At 38.2% G+C, this 24178-nt stretch overlaps 1 protein-coding gene across 1 annotated transcript in view; it reads right to left on the bottom strand.

The window, feature by feature from the left end:
• LOC121949169 (protein DVR-1-like) overlaps positions 1-7135 on the bottom strand; it is a 65185-nt gene extending 58050 nt beyond the window's left edge. Inside the window, exon 1 of the mRNA XM_042494787.1 lies at positions 7046-7135. Coding sequence (XP_042350721.1) covers positions 7046-7135 — 90 coding nt within the window. The remainder of the gene's footprint in view (positions 1-7045) is intronic.
• Positions 7136-24178: the final 17043 nt, after the last annotated feature.

The raw sequence follows: 24178 nt of genomic DNA, 5'->3' as shown, positions 1-24178 counted from the left end.
TTTCCCAAACCTAAATTATGTGACTTATGTATGTCTCATTAAGCATGTTATGGTAATATTGTTACATGAAGTATGTTACCTTAGGTATGTTAAGTTTATTATGCTAAAAACGTAACTTTACATTAGGTAGCATACACAATGTGACAATGCCCAACAAAGTTTCTTTTCTGAAAACCAACCTACATAACGTGACTTTAATTAACATAAAATTTTGTAGGGAAGGTTAAATATGTTCTGCTAAGTAGACTACGTAACTTTACAATAAGCACATTACATGATGATGTTCAACTATGTTTCTTTTTCTAAACTTACTTGACTTTACTAAACCTAGCTGTAACTTCATGTAACGTTTACTGAATTACATTATGTTACGTCAAGTACGTTATGCTAAGGACATAACTTTACATTAAGTACGTCATGTGATGACACCCAACCATGTTTCTTTCTCCTAAACCCGACCTACGTAACTTTACTAAACTTAACTGTTATGCTAAGTAACTTTACCTTAAGTATGTAACATACCAATACCCAACCATGTTTCTCCTCCCAAAAATGTACCTGACCTACATTAACTTTACTTCAAGTACGTAACCTGACATCTTTGTGGGGCGTAAATTTGTCACCGACTGAACCAAGAAAAAACACGAGACACTGTAAATAAAACTCTAAGTGTCATGACATCTGAAACTCCAAACTACACAGACTTTCTCATTTCTACTGTAAACAGGTTCTGGTTATTGCTGTAAGAAAATAAATCAGTGCTGCTAACACTGTACATGTGACATTCATGTGTGTTCGTATCTGAGAATGAGCAGCAGATGGTCGTTTCATGTCCTGATAGTATCTTCCTCAGAGTGTTCAGACCTGAAGACAAAAATCCAGGAGACCTGTGGCAGATATTCAGGCAGAGATATAAAAAATACAAGCTAACTACCTGTGGCATTTATTCAAATGAGCGACAGATGGTGCGGAGCAGATAGAGCAGCAGCTGAGAGGAGAGATAAGCGAACTCCACGTGGAGTCTGTTTGGTGTCCTGATCTAAACACCCCAGCATGTTGGTGGACGGTTCAGAGGACATGAACGACAGGCAGTTTTTAGTACAAACACAATGTTAGAGGAAAGTGCAACTGTAATACTTCTCAGTACAAATAAATTACATATACATTTTTACTTTATTTTGAAGTCATTTTGTAACATTTTTGTCCTTGATTTACAGTTAATGAAACAGCTGATACACTCAAGATAAACAGACAAAAAAGACTTCAACATTTTGTTGGGCTCTGATAGTAACAACAGTTTGTATGGCTTGTACAAAGCTTGTTTTTTATAACCAGCCACAACTTTTCAGTCTGTTGAGCCACCTTTTACAGAATCATCCAATTAAGCTGCCAATAACTTTTGTTACTGCTTTCAAGCTTAAAGTTTCAGTCTTTTTTTCTTGTCAGTTTAACAGCTGAGGAGTTGTGAAAAATGTGTTTTGCCTGGAAGCTGTTGGATCCAAACAAGAATACATTTAAGTAATACAGTTTCAGGTAATATGAATGATATTGTTTTTGAACAGCAGGTAAACAGAGAAGACAGAGCTTGTTACTTTTAAGTGACAGCAGAATTCGATTTATTTTTGTATCCCTAGTATTTGAACTTATACAAATGCTACAGATATGCCATAGATATTATACCAATATCTATAGCACGAAGAAGATGAATCCTACTGACTTTGGACTTCTGATATTCCATCATATTTTGAGTGGAATATCTCAAAAACCATTGAGTGGATTGCCAAATTGGGTTCAGCGATACATGGTGCCCATGAATTAATGTCTCTGAACTTTGCTTTTTTGTCTCATTCATAAAACTTAAAGTATAGCCTTGCAGAGCCGCCATTGCTGTAGACTCTAGTAGGCTTTCTCACCGGAGATCCAGGCTTGGATCTGAGTACACTTGACCCCAAAGTACATTTTGTTTGATTAGTGTGAACACTGTACCATACATGGAAGGTCGACCTATGCCCGAGGCATAAAAAAGGTGGTCTCAAGTACAGTTCATGAGTACTTGGGTCTGGTTCACATCAGCAGTTGGTGGAGTTGCAAAGCCATTTCTTAGCATTACTGGTCTCCTCCAAATTCTGGAAATATTTGCAACATATGCATCACATCTTTTGAACTGTACGGCCATGGGTACAGTAGGAAGTGGACAAGAGGGTCGTTCTTTAACCAGAATATAAACAATAGCAGGTGTAATGCAAAGTTCAATCTCAGAACACATCAGCCATCAGTCTGACAATGATAAAGCCTTTTGGAGGTGACAGCCAAAATTTCAGGCTCATCCAATGCAGCCAGCAGATACCAAAGCCAAGACATCCTCTTTTGTGTGCCGGTCATTTCGGCTAATCTCTATAAACAGATATCTGCATGTGAATGCAGATAAATTAAACAAAGCTAATATAAAAATAACTCATTGTCAGGCAGTAGCCAATGTTTTCTGAAATTACTTTTCAGCCAATGTGTTTCACCTCACCGCACAAACTGCAAAACTGCTGTTCAATGCGATGGTCAATGCTGCACACCAAAATCCCGTCACCTACAGACTCTGCAAACATATGCAGATATCTGTTTGCAGACATGCAGGCATTGATTCCACTGTGTGAAATTTGGGTTTGCAATTGGTTTAATTTCTACGCTGCAGCAACAACTTAAATAATGCTGCAAGTGTTCTCTGGTGCAAAACAATCTTACTCATGAAAGCTGAGCGGTGGAGGGCAATCGCACTTGGGCACAATAGAAATCAATCATGGCTAACACAAAAAGGCCCTCAGTCTTGTAAAGTTTCTGCATGTAAAACATGCAAACTAAACTTTTGCATTTTTCTCCCTCTCTATTTACCACCCTCAAACTCTGGACTTCAGTCTTTTTCTTCCTTTCATCTCTCTTTACGCTCACATTAACTAAACACAGACACACTGAGAGGCCAAATCAGAGCTTTCCACAAGTTTTTATTCCCAAAAGAAACTCTCATGCCAGCACCTCACAAAGTGGCAGAAGAGAAGATGGAGAAATAGGAGGACAGATGAGGGATGGGTGGATTGAAAGACGGATGGGAAGATGGAAAGATAGATGGAGATGGAGTACAGACAGGAGGTGAGGAGGCGGAAAGCAGTTTGAGAACTTTCTGCACAGCGGAGAGTTTCAGAGGGGCAACTGGGCATGTGTGTTCGTGTTGTGTTTATCCATGTGGAAAGCTCATAACGTGTGTGTGTGTGTGTGTGTGTGTGTGTGTGTGTGTGTGTGTGTGTAGGTGTCTGTGTGTATTTGTGTGTGCTTGCATGTGTGGGTGGTTGCAGCATGTGTGATAAGGTTTCTGGTTCACAGAAGTTTGGAGAAAATCACCAGAAGCACAAACTAGAAAACTGCAGTTTAGAAGATTTGAAACTAAAATTTTTCTTTTTTTTTTTCTTTTTTTTTTCCCACAACCACACACTCCAAGCTCTGCGCCTGGTTTCCGCCTCGCATGACCTTCATTGAAGAGAGAAGCAAAGTCTTCCAGTAACATGATGTCATCTCTGAATAAAACATGTTGGAGCAGAGCAAGAGTTCTCTGTTGGAGAAATGATCTCATCGTTTAACTGGAAAAAAATTCTCCTGCGCACAAAAAGATCTAAATGCCAGTGTCATCACACCATATCACATCAGATCTAAAAATAAACTGTGGCTTCATTTCAATGGATGGGTATATGCACTGGCACACGCACATACATGACTCATGTCATATCATCAATTCTCAAAGACACACTGTGATTGTCACACATTGTTTGAATCCCTTAATTCCCTCCAACTGGTTAAGTTTCAAATGCAGCCAGGCTAGCTTTTTGCACTTGTTTGCAGTTTTTATGCTTAGCTAAGCTAATAGACTCCAGCTTTGTATCTAATAAACAAACATGAGATCAATCTTGTCATCCCACCTTCAAAAAAGAAAGAAAATAAACATTTCTTTTTATGTTGAACTATTTATTCGAGGTAGGAGTGTACAGGATTTAGAGACGTGTAGCAGTGAGGATTGCAGATTTCAAGCAGCTGAAATTTCTCCCGCTTAGAAGTCCCTCAGTGCTCATTGTTCAGGTTTTTAGCAGTACCCGAATTATTCACAGAGGTCTCTTCCTCTCCAAAATAAACAAACCAGGTGAATAAAACTAGGAAAATGCCAAATAAACTAGTTTCACGTTACAAATCAGTGTTTTTCAAATGCTGTTTGGCTTGTTGCAGATGTGCTGCTAGGCCAGCACTTCATAACGTGTGCTCACTTTTTTTTCTGATAACTTAAGATTCAGATGTTCAGGAAGTTTTAAGCAGGAGTTGAATTATCCACAGATGTCTCTTCCTCTTTAAAACACATGGACCAGGCGATTTAAACCCATAAAAACACTGAATAAAGCAGTTTCGCATTAAAAATCAGTGTTTTTCTGATGCTGTTTCGGTTGTCACAGATGGTACCTACAATGGTTGACATGAAAAATGCAAATGGTCATGTCTAAAGCTTCTGTTTGGTTTGTCCACTCAGGGCTACTGTAAACACGAGGCGGTGCAACCATGGCAGACTCTGTGGAAAAGGACCTGCTCTGTATGTAGATACACGCCTGATTAAGGTAATGAAAGACAACTACTCTTATTTTGATGATTAGCTGATTATACACTAAATAAAATATTCTTATGATATTGTATTACATTTCTTGCCAATATATCCCCCCAATTCCTACACACTGGAGCTTGATCGGGATTATTATCTCAGAATTGTAAGAAGACTTTTTTATTTTGCTCTTGTTTTTCAGAATTAAGACAATTATAATCTCAAGAGCAGAATTTTTTCCATGAACTTTTCTCATCATTGTGAGATAATGATCTTGTTAGGTACATAAAAATGGAGCAGAAAAGTGAAACCATTATGCATCCATACCCTGCTCTAAAAGCATTGTGAATTTTTTCCACGGTTTAATATAATGTCAGCAATGAGCCGGGAGGAAATTTGAGGATATCATTAGGGGATGTAATGGCATGAAATCTATTTTGTTCCATGTAGTGTGAACTGAAATACAACAAAAAAAAAGTACAAAGCATGATTTTTACGTGGTTTCGGCTGTGGGATCTTTGAAAGTTGTCTGTTAGTTTGCCAGTGCCAAACACACACAAAGACACACACACTCGGAGACACACACAATCTCACAGAAATGCAATAATGAACATGGAAGCATGATCTGCAGCCAGCTCACTCATTTCGGTTTGGCACAAGAATAGCACCATAAAATTATCCAAGAGTGATGTGAAATCACACTCAAGGCCGAGCTGTGCAGGTGCAAAAGGATTGAAGTGCTAACATCGCCTCATCAAAACCAAGTAAAAAAGAAATGGAGTTTAGAAAAAAATTGGGGGAAAAAAGCCAATCAAACAGGAAAGCTGACATCTGAACCTGTTCAATCAATTCCTCCGCTGATCATTTTAGTCGAGCAATCAAACTAATGAGAGCAAAGAGGAGAAATTGAACATGCAGTAATTACAGGAGTACATCACGACCTCCTGCTTACGCACCCCGGGCACAGGAAGTGACACGTGAGAGCAGGCATTGGTTAATTACTATTGACCCTCCACTGCCGTCCCACCGGGCGTCAGCCTCAGTCGCTCCTGATGCTAAAATAATTAATGCCGTCGCCGTCATCCCCGGTCCCTGTAGCCATGGCGATGAGAAGATTTTCCCCCCCTGGGTACCCCCCCGGTTGTCAAGCAGCAGTTAGCCAATGAGGAAAGACTGTGTGCATGCGTGCGTGCGTGTGTGTGTGTGTGTGTGTGTGTGTGCGTGAATATGCAGTAATTGGTCTGAATGATGTGAGGTACGGCTTTAGGCTGCAGGTAATATGGTTGAGTCAAGTTGGGTTATCTGTCCTTAAAATGTTACATCCTGTGATTCTTATCAACTCAGAATCAACTTGAGCAAAATGTAAATTAAATCACATTGAAATTCAGTTTTGACTCAGTGGGTATCCAAGAACTGAATAACTTTCTCTTTTTGACTACAGTTCAGATTTTAATTGCCCAAAAAATAATCATGTTGGAATTTACAAAAATGAGCTTTTTTTGAATGTGCTGAAAATTTAATTAAGTTTGTATATGTTCTGCAAAGTGATGAGCATCGCTAAAACGGAGAGGATTCATTAATCCACAACATGTTCAAAGCTGTTTTTGTTTTTAAAAAGTTTGATTCACTTGGGGCAACCGTGTCTCTTAAAAATGATGTTTAAACATTACTTAATGCCAAATATATTGTGGAAGACTCATGATTGTTGCCTGGATTATGTAGCCTGGTCACCATAAGAAAGTGTTTGCTGTCTATATTTCTGCAAACCACAGATAATTTATACTAACACACACACAAAAGCAGTTCTTCTGTTGTGACTCTCTGGTGGCTTTTTGCCACCAAACATGGGCGTGGTTTAGGGACCTGTCGCTGTGTTTCCTGCTAGGATAGCATCACAAAAAGCAGTTGATTTTTAAGGTGTTAGCGCTTTGTTTTGTTCGGGGATAGTGCAGCGAAATAAAGTTGTGCTTTACCCAGTAATCTCTACATTTCCTGCAGGGGCAGTGCTCTGAAAATTGTCTGTTTCAGTAACACATTGTTGTATTTCCTGTCAGTTTAGTGCAATCAAAAGCAGCTATTTTAAACCAAAACATGATCTGAGTGTTTTTTGTGCCTTAACCTAACTACATGTTGACCACAGCATTGTTGAAATGTCAAAAAAACCCAACAACCTAAAAAACAACAACTTCAAGGGTCAACATATACGCTAAATTATAATGTGCCGTTATTTTTTATCTTTGCTTTGCAGAAATGTTAAATGCCAACATTTATTCTGGCAATTAAGTTAAGTTTAATCATCTCTAATCTAGATGATATGTGTCTTTCAAAGTGCATTTTCTGTTGCAGATTAGTAGAATATGCATCCATTTTTTCAGAAGACAGGCTTGTTGTTGAAGTGTGACAGACAGCTGAAGTTAAACTCACCTCCATCTTTAAACTGCGGTCTGGGTTTTGCATCAGCTCCCAGGTCACCTGGAGTCTGCAGCAGATGTGAGGGTCAGCTGCTCGACACATCTGGAAGCTGAACTATGTGACTGGCTGAATGTGTCTCGGTACTGTCATCAGGATTTTCAAGGTTAAAATCGTCAACCTGAGTGCAAAGCTAGTTGAAAAACACAATGTGTTGAATGAAGGCAGGTGTGAATCTGATTTCTCTCCGTTTTTCTAACAAAACATGAAAAAATCGAAGGTGTCTCAACCTTCAGTAATTGAATTTCTATAACATCCACAGATGTGTTTGTGCACCGTGAACACATTAAGTGCCACTCAGCATGATGAGGTTCAAAGCTGCTGTGTGTGTCGTTCCTCTCTAAGTGTGTGTGAAGGTCCTGAAGCAGCTTTTGTGTCACTGCTGAATAACTGGCAGCTAAAACTGGAGTTACGGAGCAGAGACGACAAACAGGATCAGATATAACGGAAGCCTTTAGTTTGCTCGCAGAGGCAGATCAATAGTTGTTTTAAAATCATCTAAAAGAAACCCCTTTGTAGTTTTCAATAGAAATCTACAGCATTTTAAGAAATTTGGTTACCCAGCGTTAGATTAAAAAAAAAAGGTTATTATTTGTGCATTCAGTAGTAGGGGTCGGTAGATTATTGGCCTGGCCAATTATTGCGGCTGATATTTGGCGTTTTGCCGATTATTTATTCATTCTTTTTTTTTTTAAAAAACTTGTTGGAAGTTTCAGTTTTGATTAAACATTTGCAAAAGACATTTAAATGAAGTTTTATATTGGAGTTTGGGATATTCCAAATTCTAAATATTGACAGAAATATTTAATTTTTTATTGTAAATGCTTATTGATTTCAAATATCAGTTATCAGTTAACTACTAATAATTGGTATCTGTATCAGCAAAAAGGAACGTAAAAGATGACACTGTTGGCTCTTAGCTCACGAGGTATCGTGCAAAGCCTTAAAAACAAGCAATATATTTTTAAATTTAAGTTTAATATTTACTGGAAGCTAGTGTAGTGATGTCAGCACGGGTGTTATATGGTCAAATTACTTTATTCTGATTAAAACTCTGGCAGCTGCATTTTGGAGGAGATGCAGTTGGTTATGTAAAAAAGGTATTGTAACGGTTTATCTTTATTTACAAGAGCCACATTAGCAGCACTTGTTCTGCTGTGATCACAGTTTCAAGTCGCATTGATTTATGTTTCCGTTCTCCACAGTAATCTCTGTCACTCTCCACATGTATGTTGTCCTCTTCTTCCTCCTAAGCTTTCATATCCGTCAACTGCGCCGGCTTCTATGGATTAAATCACAATGAATATGTTGGGGGGGGGCAAACAATTTGTGACTGGAAATGCACTTGAAAAGGATTATGGGATACTTGACATTTGTATGTGTGTGTATGTGCGCATGCCCGTCAGAAGGTGTCCTGGTGGTCCTCTGTTTCCTGTCGGACCCTCTAATCCTTTTAAATCAGCTTTGTTAATCCCACTTTCTTCTCACAGCTGCTGTGGCTTCATGCAGACACATACAAGCGTTTTCACCACTGTGCATACGCGCTGCATTCTCTGCCCGTTTCAAAGGAGCGCTGACATTTTTCAAAATGTGCTTGTTTGGCTTGCAAAGACAGATCGATATCGGTTTCCTCTGTGTGCATCCAGTGCAGAGTTAGGTTCGGAAACATTGAGTCCATTAACATGGGGCGAGAGGCAGTGTACACCCCGGGCAGGACGAGAAAAGATCATGATGCTGTTTTTCTGATTTTTATGAAAATGGAAAACGTGTGTTGCCTGATTAAACGTGAAAGCGTCTTTAAAGATGCATAAGGTTTGTGGAATGAATTTACTCCGCTTAAATATTTGATGAGGTGTATGGCAAAATTCTTAAATGTGAAAACAATGATGACTCAGACTGGTAAAGATGCAACAGAAATGGAGAGAAAAAGGATGCATCAGTGGATTTTATATACAAAAGCAGCACAGCCACTCCCCTGTGCTACCGCTGGGATTTCGTTTTTGTTTTGCAACTTTGCCCTTTTTCTCCTTCACCTAATCTCCCTCAAATATTCTCTCCAACTCTCCCACCACCCCCCTTTCCCAAAGATCTGTTTATAGAGGCAGAGTCTTTGAACCCCGGCAGTCTTTATAGTTCAGAGGCTGCGAGGTGGCAGCTGCTAATGTCAATGCTAATGACGCTTCCCCAACCACTCAAAAACACCTCTGCACTGCCAGCACGGCCAAGGTGCCAACAGTCCTGGATTTTGGAGAAGTCAGATGGGGTGAAGGTTTTTTTGGGAAGGAGGAGGGTGGTATCGAGAAGGATTTTTCAAAATGAGCATCTCTATGAATGTATTCATGGAAAACAAAGATGAATGAGACAAACAACCCAGAGTTGCTAAGCTTTCGAGTTGTTGCAGAAGAGAGGATGCATTCTCCAGCTAGCATGTCAACAACAAATTAGCATCTGGAAGCCCCAGGGACAGAAACACTGAGAAGCCCCTGTTCCCCTCCTAAAGAAAACCTGAGGAGAGACACAAAGCTGCAGGGAGAAAAAAATAGAGAGAGAGACGGATCATAATGAGGACTGCTCTTATACAGACTGTCTGCAGCTGTGTCCTCTTTCAGACTCCTCCTCCTCCTCCTGCGAAGGATGCAGCCTGTCCTTACGAGGGCTGAAGGTCAGCGGGCTGAACCTGCACGTCCTTCCAAATTTAACAGTCTATTGAGGATTCAACGCCGCCGTCAGTTCATGCCTTGAGCCTTCTAGACATAATCAGTGGTGAGAGCAGTGCTCACAGGGTGGGGCGCAGAGCAGATGAAGGTGTAGAGTAGGTTACCAATGTGATCCAGAGAGCAGGAAAGCACCTTTGCTTACTACTGCTATACATGTCTGACATTCAACCATGGTGTAGAGCTCCTTTAAAGATCATGGTGTGATTTTAGGGTGGTTTTGTGCAGTTTTGGGAACCCTAGGAACACGCAGAAAATGTTTTATCAAAGGTCACATTCGGGCTGTGTTGTATTGATTGTGCAGTGAAAGGTCAAGGCTTAAAAATGAAGCCAACGCCATGTGCAAAAAACTGTGGTTCCTTGACTGGCCAATAAGGATGACAACAACTAATCAGTGATTGATTAATCAGTCGTTAAGAATTTGATTGAACTAAGAGGTATGCTATCGATAGGCTATAAAATGCTGCAAAACATATGCGATATGTTGCTGTAAGCTCTGACTGAGGATAAAAAAAGTTGGTAGCAAAATTTTATGTGTTTTTTCAAACAGATTAATCTGTTAATTTTACAGATTAATCAATTAAGGAAAGTGCTTACAATATGCAGCCCTAATGGCTCCAGAAATGAGTCAACCCCCATACACCCCCATGTTAAAATGCCCAACTGCACAGCAGAAATAAAGATGTTTACTGCTGGGTACCAAAAAAAAGAGGAAAAAAAAACCTTTAATGCTAATTTCAACATTCTTGACACATGTAGGGGAGCTGAATTTTTATTTAACTCAGCAACTAAATTGTTTCAAGACTTAAAGTTATGCATGAATCAGGGCTGGGCAGCTTTGAGTTACAGGCTGTCTGCAAATTGTTACTACAGTCTATAGACCCAGACACACCAAAATGATATCAAAGAAGTAATGGTGACAAAGGCCGCCTGTTGTGTTGTCTTCCATAGCCTTTGTCTAAGCCAAAAATAGACTGCAAAAAGTACAGATCAAGACCAACAAGCATGCACTCCTGCACCTGTGCTCTCCACGGCAGCAGGTCAGTCGTCTGTAGTCGTCATTCAGAGAGGAAAACTGGGAGATGGATGATTTTAAGATGCTGGTTCGCATGTTAACAACACAACCCCATTTTGAAAGAATAAATATTTACCAGCAAAAAAAAATGGCACAAAGAATTCTGAACCGTTTTTGCTAAAAAGCTTAATGACTTCCAAAGATAATCTTACCTCATGTCATTTTTCTCACCAACAACACGCTAAATCAGGCTTAACGGTGCCAACGGTGCGGGACACGCTGCAAAAACAAGGCCAGACGCTCACCAATGGCACCTCTGCATTGGCCTCATTTTTCAGCCCCGGTGGTTGCTGCTTGTATTAGACCCACCATCTTTCTTGTCATCTGACAATCAATCAATCAATAGGACAGATAACAACTTGTGACCTGTGACCAATATCCGACTCAAGTCAGCATCCAAGTCGTAATTCTAACTGAGGAACTCAGATTCAGATTTTTCTCAAAGCTCTGATGTATCAGAGCTGCTACTTTACAAAATGAAAGTGCCTGAAAAGGAGCGCACAGATATGATTTATGTCAGCCAAAGTCCATTATCCAAGTCTCACACTGCTCTGATCTGAAGGTAATATTGGTCTTACAGCTCCAATTTAGCACAAAGTACCACTAATATGGTTCTTTGAAGGTTAGCAAGATGTCAGATTTTCTGCAAGTCCTGCAAATTTACTGGATTTGTGTGATTACTGGAGAGGGATGTTTTAATATTGCAGTTATGCTGTATAAAACAGTTGCAAATCCACAGTTTTGAGTGGTTTAAAAGGGTGTTATATTAAATCCAGCCATTTCACTCTTATATCCCCTTTTCTGTTCACCTTTTTTTCATTACATTCCTTAAAGTTTCACAATCCATGTTTCCTCACAGCTTACAAACAGGTACAACACACACTGACTGCTCGCCACACTTTTCTATGTAACTGTCTTGTTTCCTCTTCACCACATATTTCCCTCTTCCCAGTGTTATCTGTTGTGCTCACTCTTTAATGGTAATGGAGTTCCCATTAAACCATTTTACTCCAGTTTCAAATGGTGTCTAGTTGTTTCAGGTTTCTAAATTCAACTCAACCACCCTGCGCGCTTTTCAGACTCAGTATTTATCTTCAGTCAATTTATGCCTCGATTTAACCTAGTTTTCTATTCCCCAGTTAGCTCTACTGTTCTTCACAATTAGTGTCCAACACTAACTGGCTCTTAGTTAGCAATTAGTGTCCTCTCCCACAATAAAACACTTCAGTAACAACTGCAGGTCTCTTCCCTCCCTCCCGTCTGAAAAATACATAAACACATCAAAGCAATTCAATTAGATGCCCACAAAACACAAAACAGAGATTATAATATTAAGCAAATGAGAATGCAATGAGCAGCTGAGCCCAGATCAGTTCATTAGAAACAGTTTTGATTTGCTGAAAGATCTGACAGGAGAGGGCGCTGACTACGAATTGTAATTTTTAATTTTTGATTTTTTTGCTTTTTTTTTTTTTGCTTTATTTATTATAATTTTTCTGTATTTTGCCAGTGTTTTGTCTACGTTACTGTTTGCATTGTTTATTTTGGTAAGACATCTTTGTAACCTAATATGGGTTTTTTAAATCTCACCTGCAAAATCTGTTTTAATCCGTTGTTTTACTTTTGTTGTGGTTTTATTTTGCAAATTGTGCAAAGAAATAAATTAATAAAAGTTCAATAAATAACTCTGATTAAGTGGGACATTCAAAAAACTGTAATTAATCAGGGCTTTTAAAAGGAACACAAAGACAATACAGCATGTAAAGTATAATGTAAAAACAAACTCATCTCAGGAGTGAAAACATTCAAGTGAATATTTTAATATTTTGAAAACGTGCTCTGATTTGGCCCTACATAGATTTTGATTTAAGCAAACGATCAGACATATCAGCAGCAATACGATCCGATGACAGTCCCAATTTTTCCTCATACCTGTAGTGCTGTTTATCCATCTAAATTGTTTTGGTGTCAGTTGCAGAGTGTTGGAGATATTGGCTGTAATACGATCAAGAAATAATCTGCATTTTTTATTTTGGGGTGAACTGTTTCTTTAAAGGTTACTTTCCCTGTTAACAGACAGATTACAGTCAGTTTTTCACACACACACACACACACACACACACACACACACACACGTTATATGTGTCTTTATGGTTCAGCAGTTGTGCTGAATACTTTTTGTTCCTTATTAAATATTTGTTGAGCAGTTTTTTGCATATTTTGAGTCATGCAATTGCTGTCTAGCTACTGATTTCCCTCTTCCCTGCCTTTGTGGGTGCATTGCTACACTTCTTTGCATTTCACCACCACCAACTGTCAACTATCAGCGGGAATTTGTTTTTGTTTCTTGCATGCATCCACATGTGCATGTGAGCATACATAATACACACAAAACAGAAGCCAACTCACAAAATCATTGCTCTATATCACTAAGAGTGGACAAAAACACCAAATTTTGTCATTAAGAGCTGAATATGACAGACCAGTTGGACTTGGTGCAGACTGGCAGGAACAGGTATTATAGTTTCTAAATAAGGATTTGATCATTAATGGCTTTTTTCCAAATTGTTATGAATAAAACCCAATTTTCTTGTGTTTTTGCAGGAAAAAAATGGTCTGACTGAAAAAAGCAATTTCACGCAATGTTTTCAGTAACAGATGAGAGTGAAAGAATAGACACTTGCACATGTACGCTGCTCATATAGCCCACAGGCCATGTATTTTTCAGACAGCACCGGCTCCATGTGTGCACCACTCATTAACAGATCTCACCCAGCCAGAGAGACATGCGAATTAACATGAAAAAGAAAAGTTATGGGTTATAACAGTGTTTGAAGACTGGTTAACTAAGAGGGAAATGTCAACACATTCACAGCCTAGGGGCGGAAAACCCAAATCAAGAGCCACCATCTTTTTTATCCTCCAGTGCAAAACTCAAGCACTGAAGCAGTTGGCAGTTGCATAGCAATTAGAGCTAGGATAAATCAATACCTCCCAGGATGTGACACAGTGAAAAGGCTTCCTTTCACACAAGCAATGAAGTATTAAGCTCAGTAAAATATATATTTATAAAGAGATGGGAGATGGGAGAGAGATGGGAGCTCTGGCTCAGTTATCATGCATTTTACTGCAGGCAGTCCAGAGCCAATGATCTGTGTCAATGCACTCAGCAGCAGAGTACTGTCGGTGTATACGAGTATGTTTGATGCAACCAACTGCGTTTCACGTCCTTTGTCCTAATTATTGTTGGCTTGTTTAAAACATACTTTGCCATGACAACAATTTTTCACATTCTATAACCAAGTCATCTTAGTTGCCTCACCTTAAATGCGACCTTTCACACTTTTCCTTATTTCTTGTCTTTACAGTGTCGGATGTTCTTATTTAACCCTCAGGGACTGTTTGTTGCATTTTACGCGCTTTTCATTCTCAATTTTTTTTGGATAATTTTGGCTGTTCATGCATATGGGATACATTTTTTGCAAGATTGTGTATTTTTGTGAAATGTTGAAATTTTCTGCTCAGGTCCTCCAGTCAGTCTAAAATACACGGTTTAAACACAATGACAACATTCATACTATTAAGTACAAAAATGCCACATTGAAACACATTCAAACTGCAGTGTTTGATCCCACAGCCATCAAAGCATGAAAACATGCATTGTTTTATTTCTGGGTGTAATTATGGGCTTTTGCCTAGGAATTTTTACTATTTTCCACCTGATGAAGTCATTTTTACCATTTTTTGGCATATGGAGAAAATACATGCTATTTCCACTAGGTGCACTGTCTCAGTGTTGCTGCAAGTCATTGACATATCCCAGACTGAGATAATAATTTAAAATTGAAAAAATCTACTTTGCGTGTGATATATTGAAAATAATGTATTTTTTCCATTTAAAATATAGTGGCATCATTATAGAAACCTGTCTCAAAATCTGTCAATGGCTAAAACATGTCCTATTGTGAAGACTTTTTGTTTGGAAGTCTTATTAATGATTTTTAATTGGAAAAAGTGAAGTTATTTATGGTCACTTTGCTTTGCTGCCGTTCTCCACCTGTCCACCAGATACCCTCAGACTTCCCTCATCCTGCTCACCTGTGACTCACTTCCCAGTGACCCTGCACTGCACCTCTTTCCCACATTTGTCAGAGTGTTTCTGTTGCTTCTTAGCTTTGCTTTTAAGCCTTCTGTATCTGTCTTTTTCCTGAATCCTATCTGTACCTGTCTGGAAGCTTCACTTCTTCAAGAAATCACTGAACTGTTACTGTCTGCCTGGATTTGGATTCATTCTCCATGTTGCTTCACACTCACCTGCCTTACTCTGATGCTTTTTCCTAAAATCAAATGTGAGTAGTTTGAAGTTTAGTTCACATTGGCTAATTTGACATCTAGAGTTTTGAAGGAATAAATCAGTGATTAACCTAATTGTTTGTACTTTGTATAAATTTGTAGTTTTACTTCACTAACTCCGTATCTGCATTGTTTTGCTTTTGTTTTCCAGCAGTAAACCGGGCGATGATCAACACTCTGAGCCACACTTCAGAGGCAAACTGTGAGTATGTTTCCATCCTGCTTTTATCTAAAGTGCATTAATGTGACAATTCGGGGTGAAAATGGCTGCTTTCATCTTGCTCTCAGTGCCTCGGCCTCATTATGTGTTTTCTGCAAACTTAGCGACAGTTTGTCAATTAATGTGACTGAAAGCACAGGCACTAAATTGGGTGTTTGCAATGGAAGTAAGTGTGAAGATTTTTTGATGTTTTCTTTTTGGAGTCTGCACTTATAGATAGAAACATTTTTTCCTTTGCTGATCACATGACCATCCAGCACTCATAGTAGATGTAACATAGACAGTTGTGGGAAATATGGGATTAAGCAACACTCTGAGACAGCAGTGCGTCTTTTTCTTTGTATTAAATTGGTCATCTGTCCAAACAAAAACGCATTGATCCCATTAAACCAGCAGCTGCTCTGATATCTGACCTGCAGCCTTTAATGCTAAATTGCCTTTTAAACCTTTGAGCAAATTGGTGTGATTTCTTTTCAAAAACATAGGGAAAAAGGTAAACAACTTGGTAAAAAATATATTGCAAATTAGTAGATATATTAAAAAAAAAGTAAGCATCTTTATTTGTTTTCTTCTTTTTGTTTTGAGTCTTGTTTGCTTTGTTTTTTTCTTTTTCATTTTTGTTTTTTGTTCATTTTATATTTTAAAAACTAATTTTAAAATTATTAAATAATTAATTATTAATTAAAATTAAAAACTTAAAGTAATTATCTTGTTTTTTTTTAGTAATTTCTTGCTAATTTTTGGGTCATTTTGCCTTTTGTTGGTCATTGCCTTCTGCCCATAATTTGAAAGAAGTCAAGCTAATTTTCTCAGGTTTAAAAGGGTTAACACACCTGACCCAAACACACATGTACACAGATGTGGCCCTGTACATTGAAGGCTCTTATGATACACGCTAAGACAATTGTTGTTTTTCCCACATTTTAATTAACTCAAATGAAAGAGGACATTCATTTGTTTACCCTCACCTTCTTAATTTGCTGCGCTTCACATTTCATAGTTTGTACAAACACTAATTAACTTTATACATTATAATAACTCTCATAATTAGATGTTTTTGCATCAATGCACTAATTTGTTCTGTTTAATTAGTCTGATGGTATGGATATTATTATGCTCTGTGGATTGACATGTTTTACTTCAGGTAAAAAGGTCAACCAAGTGCTTGCTATTTTTGATGAAGACAAACATGTTTACTTAGCACCATAAAATTTTAATACAACAGCATGTCAATTAGTGGCAGAGATTTGAGATTTCGTCTTCCTTGCATATAAATATATTTTATATAATTATGACGCCCATGAAAGAAGCATTGACCTTGAAGTTAGTGGTTCTCTAAAGCCAGTAAAAACAATAAAAATCCTCACATGAAACTAATGATCTGCAGCAATTAAGTTCACTTGCTACATTTACTGCCGCTGCGGTTCAACATTCACACAGTTTAATAACGATGCAGTTCCATAATGATGCAGACATAATTTAAAAATGTTAATTTATTAAAAAACACTATCAAACCATACCATGGCATAGAGTTTCTATAATGAATAACATGGCCAGTGGCATGTTCAGACATGTCATCCATACGTCATCTATTGCAGCAGTGTTACTCTTTCATCTGTTTTTCATTTGTGTTTGACAACAAGTCTATGACAATGGGGAAAAATGTCTTATCACAGGATTTGGTAACAATAAGGAGATAAAATATTGTTCCTTTTGTTTTTTTGACTTGAGCTCCACCCGCACCAGCTACAACATTTAAGGTCCAGTGTGTAGGATTTAGTGACATCCAGCATCCAGTCTGAAACAATCATTTTTACTTCATACATTCATTGTGCAGTTTGAAAGTCCACCAAATCTGTAAATTTGAGAGCATGTCAGTTTCTGAATAATTTGTTAGTTGATACATAAAATGTCGTTAAGGTGCAAAAAGTTTGAACGTTTGTCTTTTACTTAGGACGGAGTAATTCTGCACTGTGTTGCAACTTTTAGTCGGGCGAGGGATGTGAACGCTTGTTCAGCGTCTGCAAACAGTTTTTATACACGGGAAGGTGCACAGCAAAGGTCTGAAAATAATGATCACCCTCTCAATATAGGCCACATTAGCATCACATTAACCTTTTGGGAAGTGTGTGTATGTGTGTGAGCCAGGGTTAGAGGAGAAAAGGGTCAAATTCTCTCTCTCTCTCTCTCTCTCCGTAAGTTCCCTTGAAGTGGATGTCAGGTCCTCTTCTCTCCCTTTTTTCTCTCCCCCTCTTCTTCTTCATCTGTTGTTCTTTTAGCAGTTATATCCCTCAGACACAGAAAAAAAATGCAACACTAAAAATCACCTTTTAAAAAATAATCCTTCTTTCATTTTAATGCCGCCTCGATGGCGATAGCTGTGGCTATCTCAAGAGCACCATGCAGGGATTTCTTCAAATTTGGCACAAACTTCCTTTTGGACTCAAGAATGAATTGATTGAAGTGTGCTGGTTACGGGGCAAAGGTCAACGTCACTGTGACTCTGCGTCTGTCTCATTCTTATAAAAACAATATCCCAAGCGGGCCTTGAGGGAGTTAACTCAAATTTGGCACAAACCTCCACTAGGACTCAAAAATAAACTGATTAGATTTTAGTGATCCAAGATCAAGGTCACTGTGTCCTCAAAAAACATATTATTATGTGACTGAATGTCACACAAATGTCTCCTAGGATATAATAATAAAGTGATGACATTTTATTTCCAAAAGGTCAAAGGTCAGCTTTGATGTGACATCGTAATATTCTGCAAAAAAACTTTTCTGGCTATTCCTCGATGTCATAACTCAAGAAACAACAGACATTTGGTCAAATACTGAATTGATGAAACTAATCTCAGGTGTCCACTTTGGTATTTCTAATTCATAAGGCAAACAGCTGCCATCATATAAAACATCTGTATTTCCCCCCCAGAAATTCTCACATAATCCTGATATGAAGAATTATGAAAACTTTATTGTCCACAAATGTGAAACTTGCCTAACTTAGAAGACTTGCCTTAAAAATATGAAAACATAAAATAAAAAAACATCAATACATTCCATTTAAAAAATATCAAATTAGGTCTCAGCGATGCACATTCAAGCAAATATAATTTAAATACACTAAATATTCATGTCGAATTTTAATGCCCTGCAAAAACCTTCCATATCATTTATCACCTCGACAACACACAGGACAAATTATTTCTTATATATTTATCATTTGATATGGCTTATAGTGAAGTGTGCTAACAGTTTTAATCAAGAGGGATAATCTTTTCTGTGTGATTGTCATGTTGGCTCATACATAAGGATGAGACTCTTGCAAAGATAAGCTCATCTCTTGTTGGTATTATTGCCTCGTCTCACATGAACCACTCATTATATACACTGAGTAATTTGAGGTGGACTTTATTTTGCATTTTATTTATTTATTTCGCTTTGAGCAATCAAAATTTACCACATTATATTCTAGCTCGCTCTCTCTCTGTGTGTGTGTGTGTGTGTGTGTGTGTGCGCACATTTGTTTGTGAATGTTTATTTTCTAAGAAACTGAAAACCTTTTTTTTTAGTATGAAGTCTCTGAAAAGATGACTGCAGCTATAGACAGTTTGGTTTCATAGTAGTTGTGATGTATTTTAATGGCACTTTCAGGGCAAATAAGTGGGGGGGGGGTCCAGGGGGGCTGCGGCACGGGTAACTTTTGGATTCTTTAATTGACTATATATATATATATATATATATATATATATATATATATACTATATGTATCTGTGTTTTCTCTCAAACTTGAAACATTTAAAAAAGCCACCGTCACCCACTCCAGTGACTACTTTTTAATTTTACACACTCAAATCTGTGGGTGTGAGCACAGCTCTGCACACCCGACTGTCCCTTTGTGTGTGTGATATTTAGCTCCCTAATGCTGATTTGTGATAAAAGTGAAGATGATGTTGATCTGGACTTTGCAGCAGGATGTGTTTTGCATGTGGACTAAATGTTTTCTGTTTCATCTGAACATTTATGTGTCAGTAAGTTTGGCCTGTTGTGTGTGAGGTTTTGTGTCGGATCAGACAGATACAGTAGATAGATGAGACAGGACAGAGGTGGACGTTTTACCAGTCCTGCTGGATATACTGCTTATCATTTGTGGATGTTTAAAAATTGAATGGCCTTAATCTGTTTTCTGTAAAAAGAGTGGGGCAATAACGTCGTCTTGATCGGTTAAATAAAGAGGCCAGTGGATGCCTTTTGTCACTCACAATGATGTTTGCCTTGTTCATAACTCTGTCTCTGTAAATACATTCAATATTTGGCAATTTAATCTGTCTAACAGTTTACCGGCTGTCTTTTTCAGCCTGTGTGTGTTCATCCTGCATGTAGATGTGGAAGTGTGTGGTGTTGGATTAAAGTGTTCTGTGGTGGTACTTAAAATGTAGACATCAGTAATACAGACCTATTTCTGTTTCAATACATCGTTAATGCTATTAGCCATTTCATCTTTCACAGCCAGCGTCAGCAAACATGTCCTTTTCAGTGCTGTCTATAAGCCAAGAGATGGTGAATGTTAATTTGAATGTTAGTCAAGTGTTTCTTTTACAAGTTATTTTTATTGCATCTCTAAAAAATCTTGGATTTGTTTCAGTTCAGAATTGAGGAACAAGGATGTAAATATGTCCTTTTTGATGCTCCGTCTTCCTTCGTCTCACTTCTCTCCCTTTGAAATATCCAGAGAGTGATTTACACCTCCGCTCTCTATCAAAGCCAGTCTTATACATGTACATCCATTCATATACACAGTCAGCAGGGGATGTCAGTGTGTCTCCAACAGTGTGATGAACTGTCCTTGTGTGTCTGACAGCTTCCTCGCTGTCAGTAAATACAGGATTTATGGAGTACAGTAACTGGCCTGAAGCACTGCAGTATACTGTATATGTGTGTGTGTGTGTGTGTTACATTCCTCACACTCCGGCTGCCTACATTATGGTCCGCTATGGACTGACTGGATTACAAACTGCAGTGGATGATTGGAAAGCAGGCAGAGGCAGAGACTGGTAGTCGAAGCTTTTTAAGGAGCATGCCGGCAAAATTTAGGAAACAGGTTTTTATCTCGAGTCAGATGAGAAAACTGATCACTTTCATCTGTATGTTTTATGCAGAGAGGTCCAGCATGTGTTTAGCCCAGTTTAGTATAATGAGCAGAGGAGGAAAAAAACAAAACAAAACAAACTAAAAGCTCTCCTAAGAAATAAAAATACACCTTCCAACTACACAAAACTGTCAAAAAACTTCATCAAACATACTTTTATTTGACTGCTACTGAAGCTGAGGACAAAATCTAAAATTGTTGCTTTGACTTCTACAAAGTATAACTTTATTTGGATAATTTTGATTATCTGAACATTTAGTTGTGTGAATAATATGATCATTTTTGAGGAAATTTTGTCTGATTTTATAGTTTGGTCTCATGAACTTTAATTAGGCATCGCACCACTATTAAAAAAAAAGGTGTAAAATTGGATAATCATGGCGAATGTTGAAATTTATCCTCAAGGGGTTGATGTGGGTACTCGGCAATTTATCATTTTTGAGACACTTTGACACGCTTTATGGATAGACATGTAACTTCAGCCTTATTGGCAAGTTTCTTTGCAATATCTTATGTAATGTCAGTGCAATATTTCCAAAACTGTAGAGCAGAATTCATGTTTAAAAAAAAAAAAAAGGTGAACTAATGTTTTATACTAAATTCAATAAGTACCAAGTCTGCATTAGTGGGGTGGTGGTGCTTTAAAGGGGATTTCACGGTTTCTGAAAGGATGGAGGGAGGATTATGAGAGAAAAGATGGGATGCAATAGAGCTGCTTTCATTTCTTGTTAAGTGTAAGCTTGTGGATCTTTACTTTGGTAAATGTAATAAGTGTTATAGATAATACTTATGTGTTTCTCTGTGGCTTAACAAACTTGCAACTAACCTCATCGCAATGTAATTATGTCTAAATCTTAATAAAAACATACAAAAAAAGTTGTTAAAACTGAAAACCTACAAGAGGTACCGACTCAGTGCATAGCACGTCAGCTGACAACCCAATCGGCAGAATAAATGTTGACATTGTTTCTGCAAACCCTGGATATTTGTAAGTTATTATGTAGCTGGTTGAAACTTAGTTTCACCATCGCTTCAGGAAACGTAGTGATGTCTCGGTAAAAAAACGACAACATTTTATGGCATGATCCCAGCTGCTAAAAAAAGTGACGTGTCAGAAAATGCTTTTTCGTGGCACTATCCTAGCTGAAAACGAAACAATTTCTTGGTTAAAATAAAAACGTGGTAATATTCCTGGTAGAAAAACAGCAACACCTCAGTGGTTTACAGCCTAGCAGGTGTCTTGGGTGTCACACCATCCACCATCTCCTCCACCTCCCGATGACAGCTTACATACTTTGTCACTTTTGAAACGCTGGTGTGATGCGTATGAAATCGACAAATGTAATGTATTTGTGGATTGCAGAATCCTACAATACCAATATTTTCTGCTGGCCACTGGGCTGCATATAAATATTTAAACTTTTGGTTTTTCTTTGAATATACGCTGAATATGTCTTTTGTTATTATGGCACGGTTAGTGACATTTGTTGTCCCTGATGCATGAGGGATGGCACATTTGATCAGTCTTTGTAGTCCATCACATGCAGCTAACTGCAATGAGGTCCAATTGCCCCAATGTCATTTTTAAGCTCTATCCGAGTAGAATTTAAAGTAAGTAAGTAAGTGTGTGTGTGTGTGTGTGTGTGTGTGTGTGTGTGTCCGTCCATCTATCCTCTCTCCTCCCTCCCAGTTTTAAGCCCAGTGCTGAGCCACTAATGGAGGACAAGCCTGTTAGAGCAACACGCCACGCTTTACTAGCAACACACCAGGGACACACACACACACACACACACACACACACACACACACACAGACACACACACACGCACATTGACACAGACAGACTGAAAAACTCAAACACGAATTCTTGCAAAAAGATAACACACAGAAAATGCACCAAAATCAGAGCACATACACACAGAAGAATACTCGGGGAAACAACAAGCATTCAGCTCCATTATGGAGAACTCACAAACACACACACACACACCAGACACTAAACACACCCTCACACACATCCCAGTAGAGTACACCGCCATAGCAACAGCCTGCAAACAGCTAATCTATTCAGTGATGCAGCAGTCGTCTCTCAGCGTGAGCAGAGCCTCCAATTATACCTTCATTTGTTTGTCAGTTGTTTTGAAGTCAACATGAAAACCAGCAGAACGGCAGCTTTACAGTTTCGAGGAGCATCAGACCTCAGCACCACTTCTCACACATCGTACAACATGGTTTCATTCTTTGGAACAAAAAAAGGCCAGAGAGATAGTATTGTAGGGTCAGTGTTGTACCAGGAATACTAAAGGCACCGACACACTGTGTGATAACAGTAATCCTGCAGCAGGTTGATTGCATGTGCAAGATGGGTCTGATGAAAGCCTGGACACAAGCTGAGAGACTACAACGTGTGATGAAAGTCCAACCCCCACCCACCCATACCAAAAAAAAAAAAAAAACAAATTGGCTTGTGGTGCTCAAAGTGTCAAAAAAAAGTTTTAATCCTTTGAGACCTGTGCAAATTGGCCTGGTGTCTTCCAAAAACATAGGTAAAAGGCAAGGAGAAAAGTAAGAAGAAAACACCCAAAAAGTAACAAAAAAATGTAAAAAGTACAAGAAACTTACCTGAAAATTAGAGAGGAAAAAAAAGCAAGGAAAAAATTAATAAATAAATAAAACAATACTTCCTCTTTTTAAAAAAAAAAAAAAAAGATATATAATTATTAGAATGATAAATTTCTTGGCCATTTTATTTTTGGTTCTTTAAAAATAATTTTCCAAATCTATTAATGTCTTGCGATATGTGGAAAAATTCTCACCAAGTTAAACCTTTTCCTCATGTTTAAAAAAAAAACCCAAAAAAACCCCAACTATTTCTTCAGATTTTGAAGGTTTAAATACTGGTGAATGTGTCTGAACGCAGCACAAGAAAAGGGATGTCACTTCAGGTTTCAAAGGGTTAAAACTCAACAGCAGTGTCTCTTTTTCTATCATGATCCGGTTACTCAAGATAATCTAAAGACCTTGTTGTGAGTAGTTTCATATTAGAACTGATTTATCGGCCGCACATCGGTATTATGCGATATACACCTTGTTGACTGTCATTGACCTTTCAGCAAATAAAAGGACATTCACTCATGTTTGCTGTTGGCTAAATTTTTATTTTAAACATCAGATAAGAATTTCAAAATTGATGCATCCCTATAATGTAATCTGTCTTTGAGGGGAGAAAAAAAAATTCAAATTTTAAAGAGCTTGACCAAAATCTAAATGAGTATATGGCACTTATATAGTCTGGACCCCAGGGTTACACCATATCACTCAGATAGGAGAGATGAAGGTGGAAGAGAGCGGAGTGAAAGGAGAGGAGGAGCAGGGTGTGAGGAGGGAGGGAGGTTTCCAGAGACACAGCAGTGTGTTAACGGGAGCCAAGCATGGCAAATTGGACTGAATTTTCCGCCTGTGCGATTTCAATACACAAATGCAGGCGTACATAACCATGCTTAATAAGTGCCGGGCTAATGCATTGTATAATCTCCTCTAAATTAATATGTTAGACACAATTGCCTGGTAATTAATT

The sequence above is a fragment of the Plectropomus leopardus genome, chromosome 10, assembly GCF_008729295.1.
Source record: "Plectropomus leopardus isolate mb chromosome 10, YSFRI_Pleo_2.0, whole genome shotgun sequence".
NCBI lineage: Eukaryota > Metazoa > Chordata > Actinopteri > Perciformes > Serranidae > Plectropomus > Plectropomus leopardus.
This window is presented reverse-complemented; position numbering and strand designations above follow the sequence as displayed.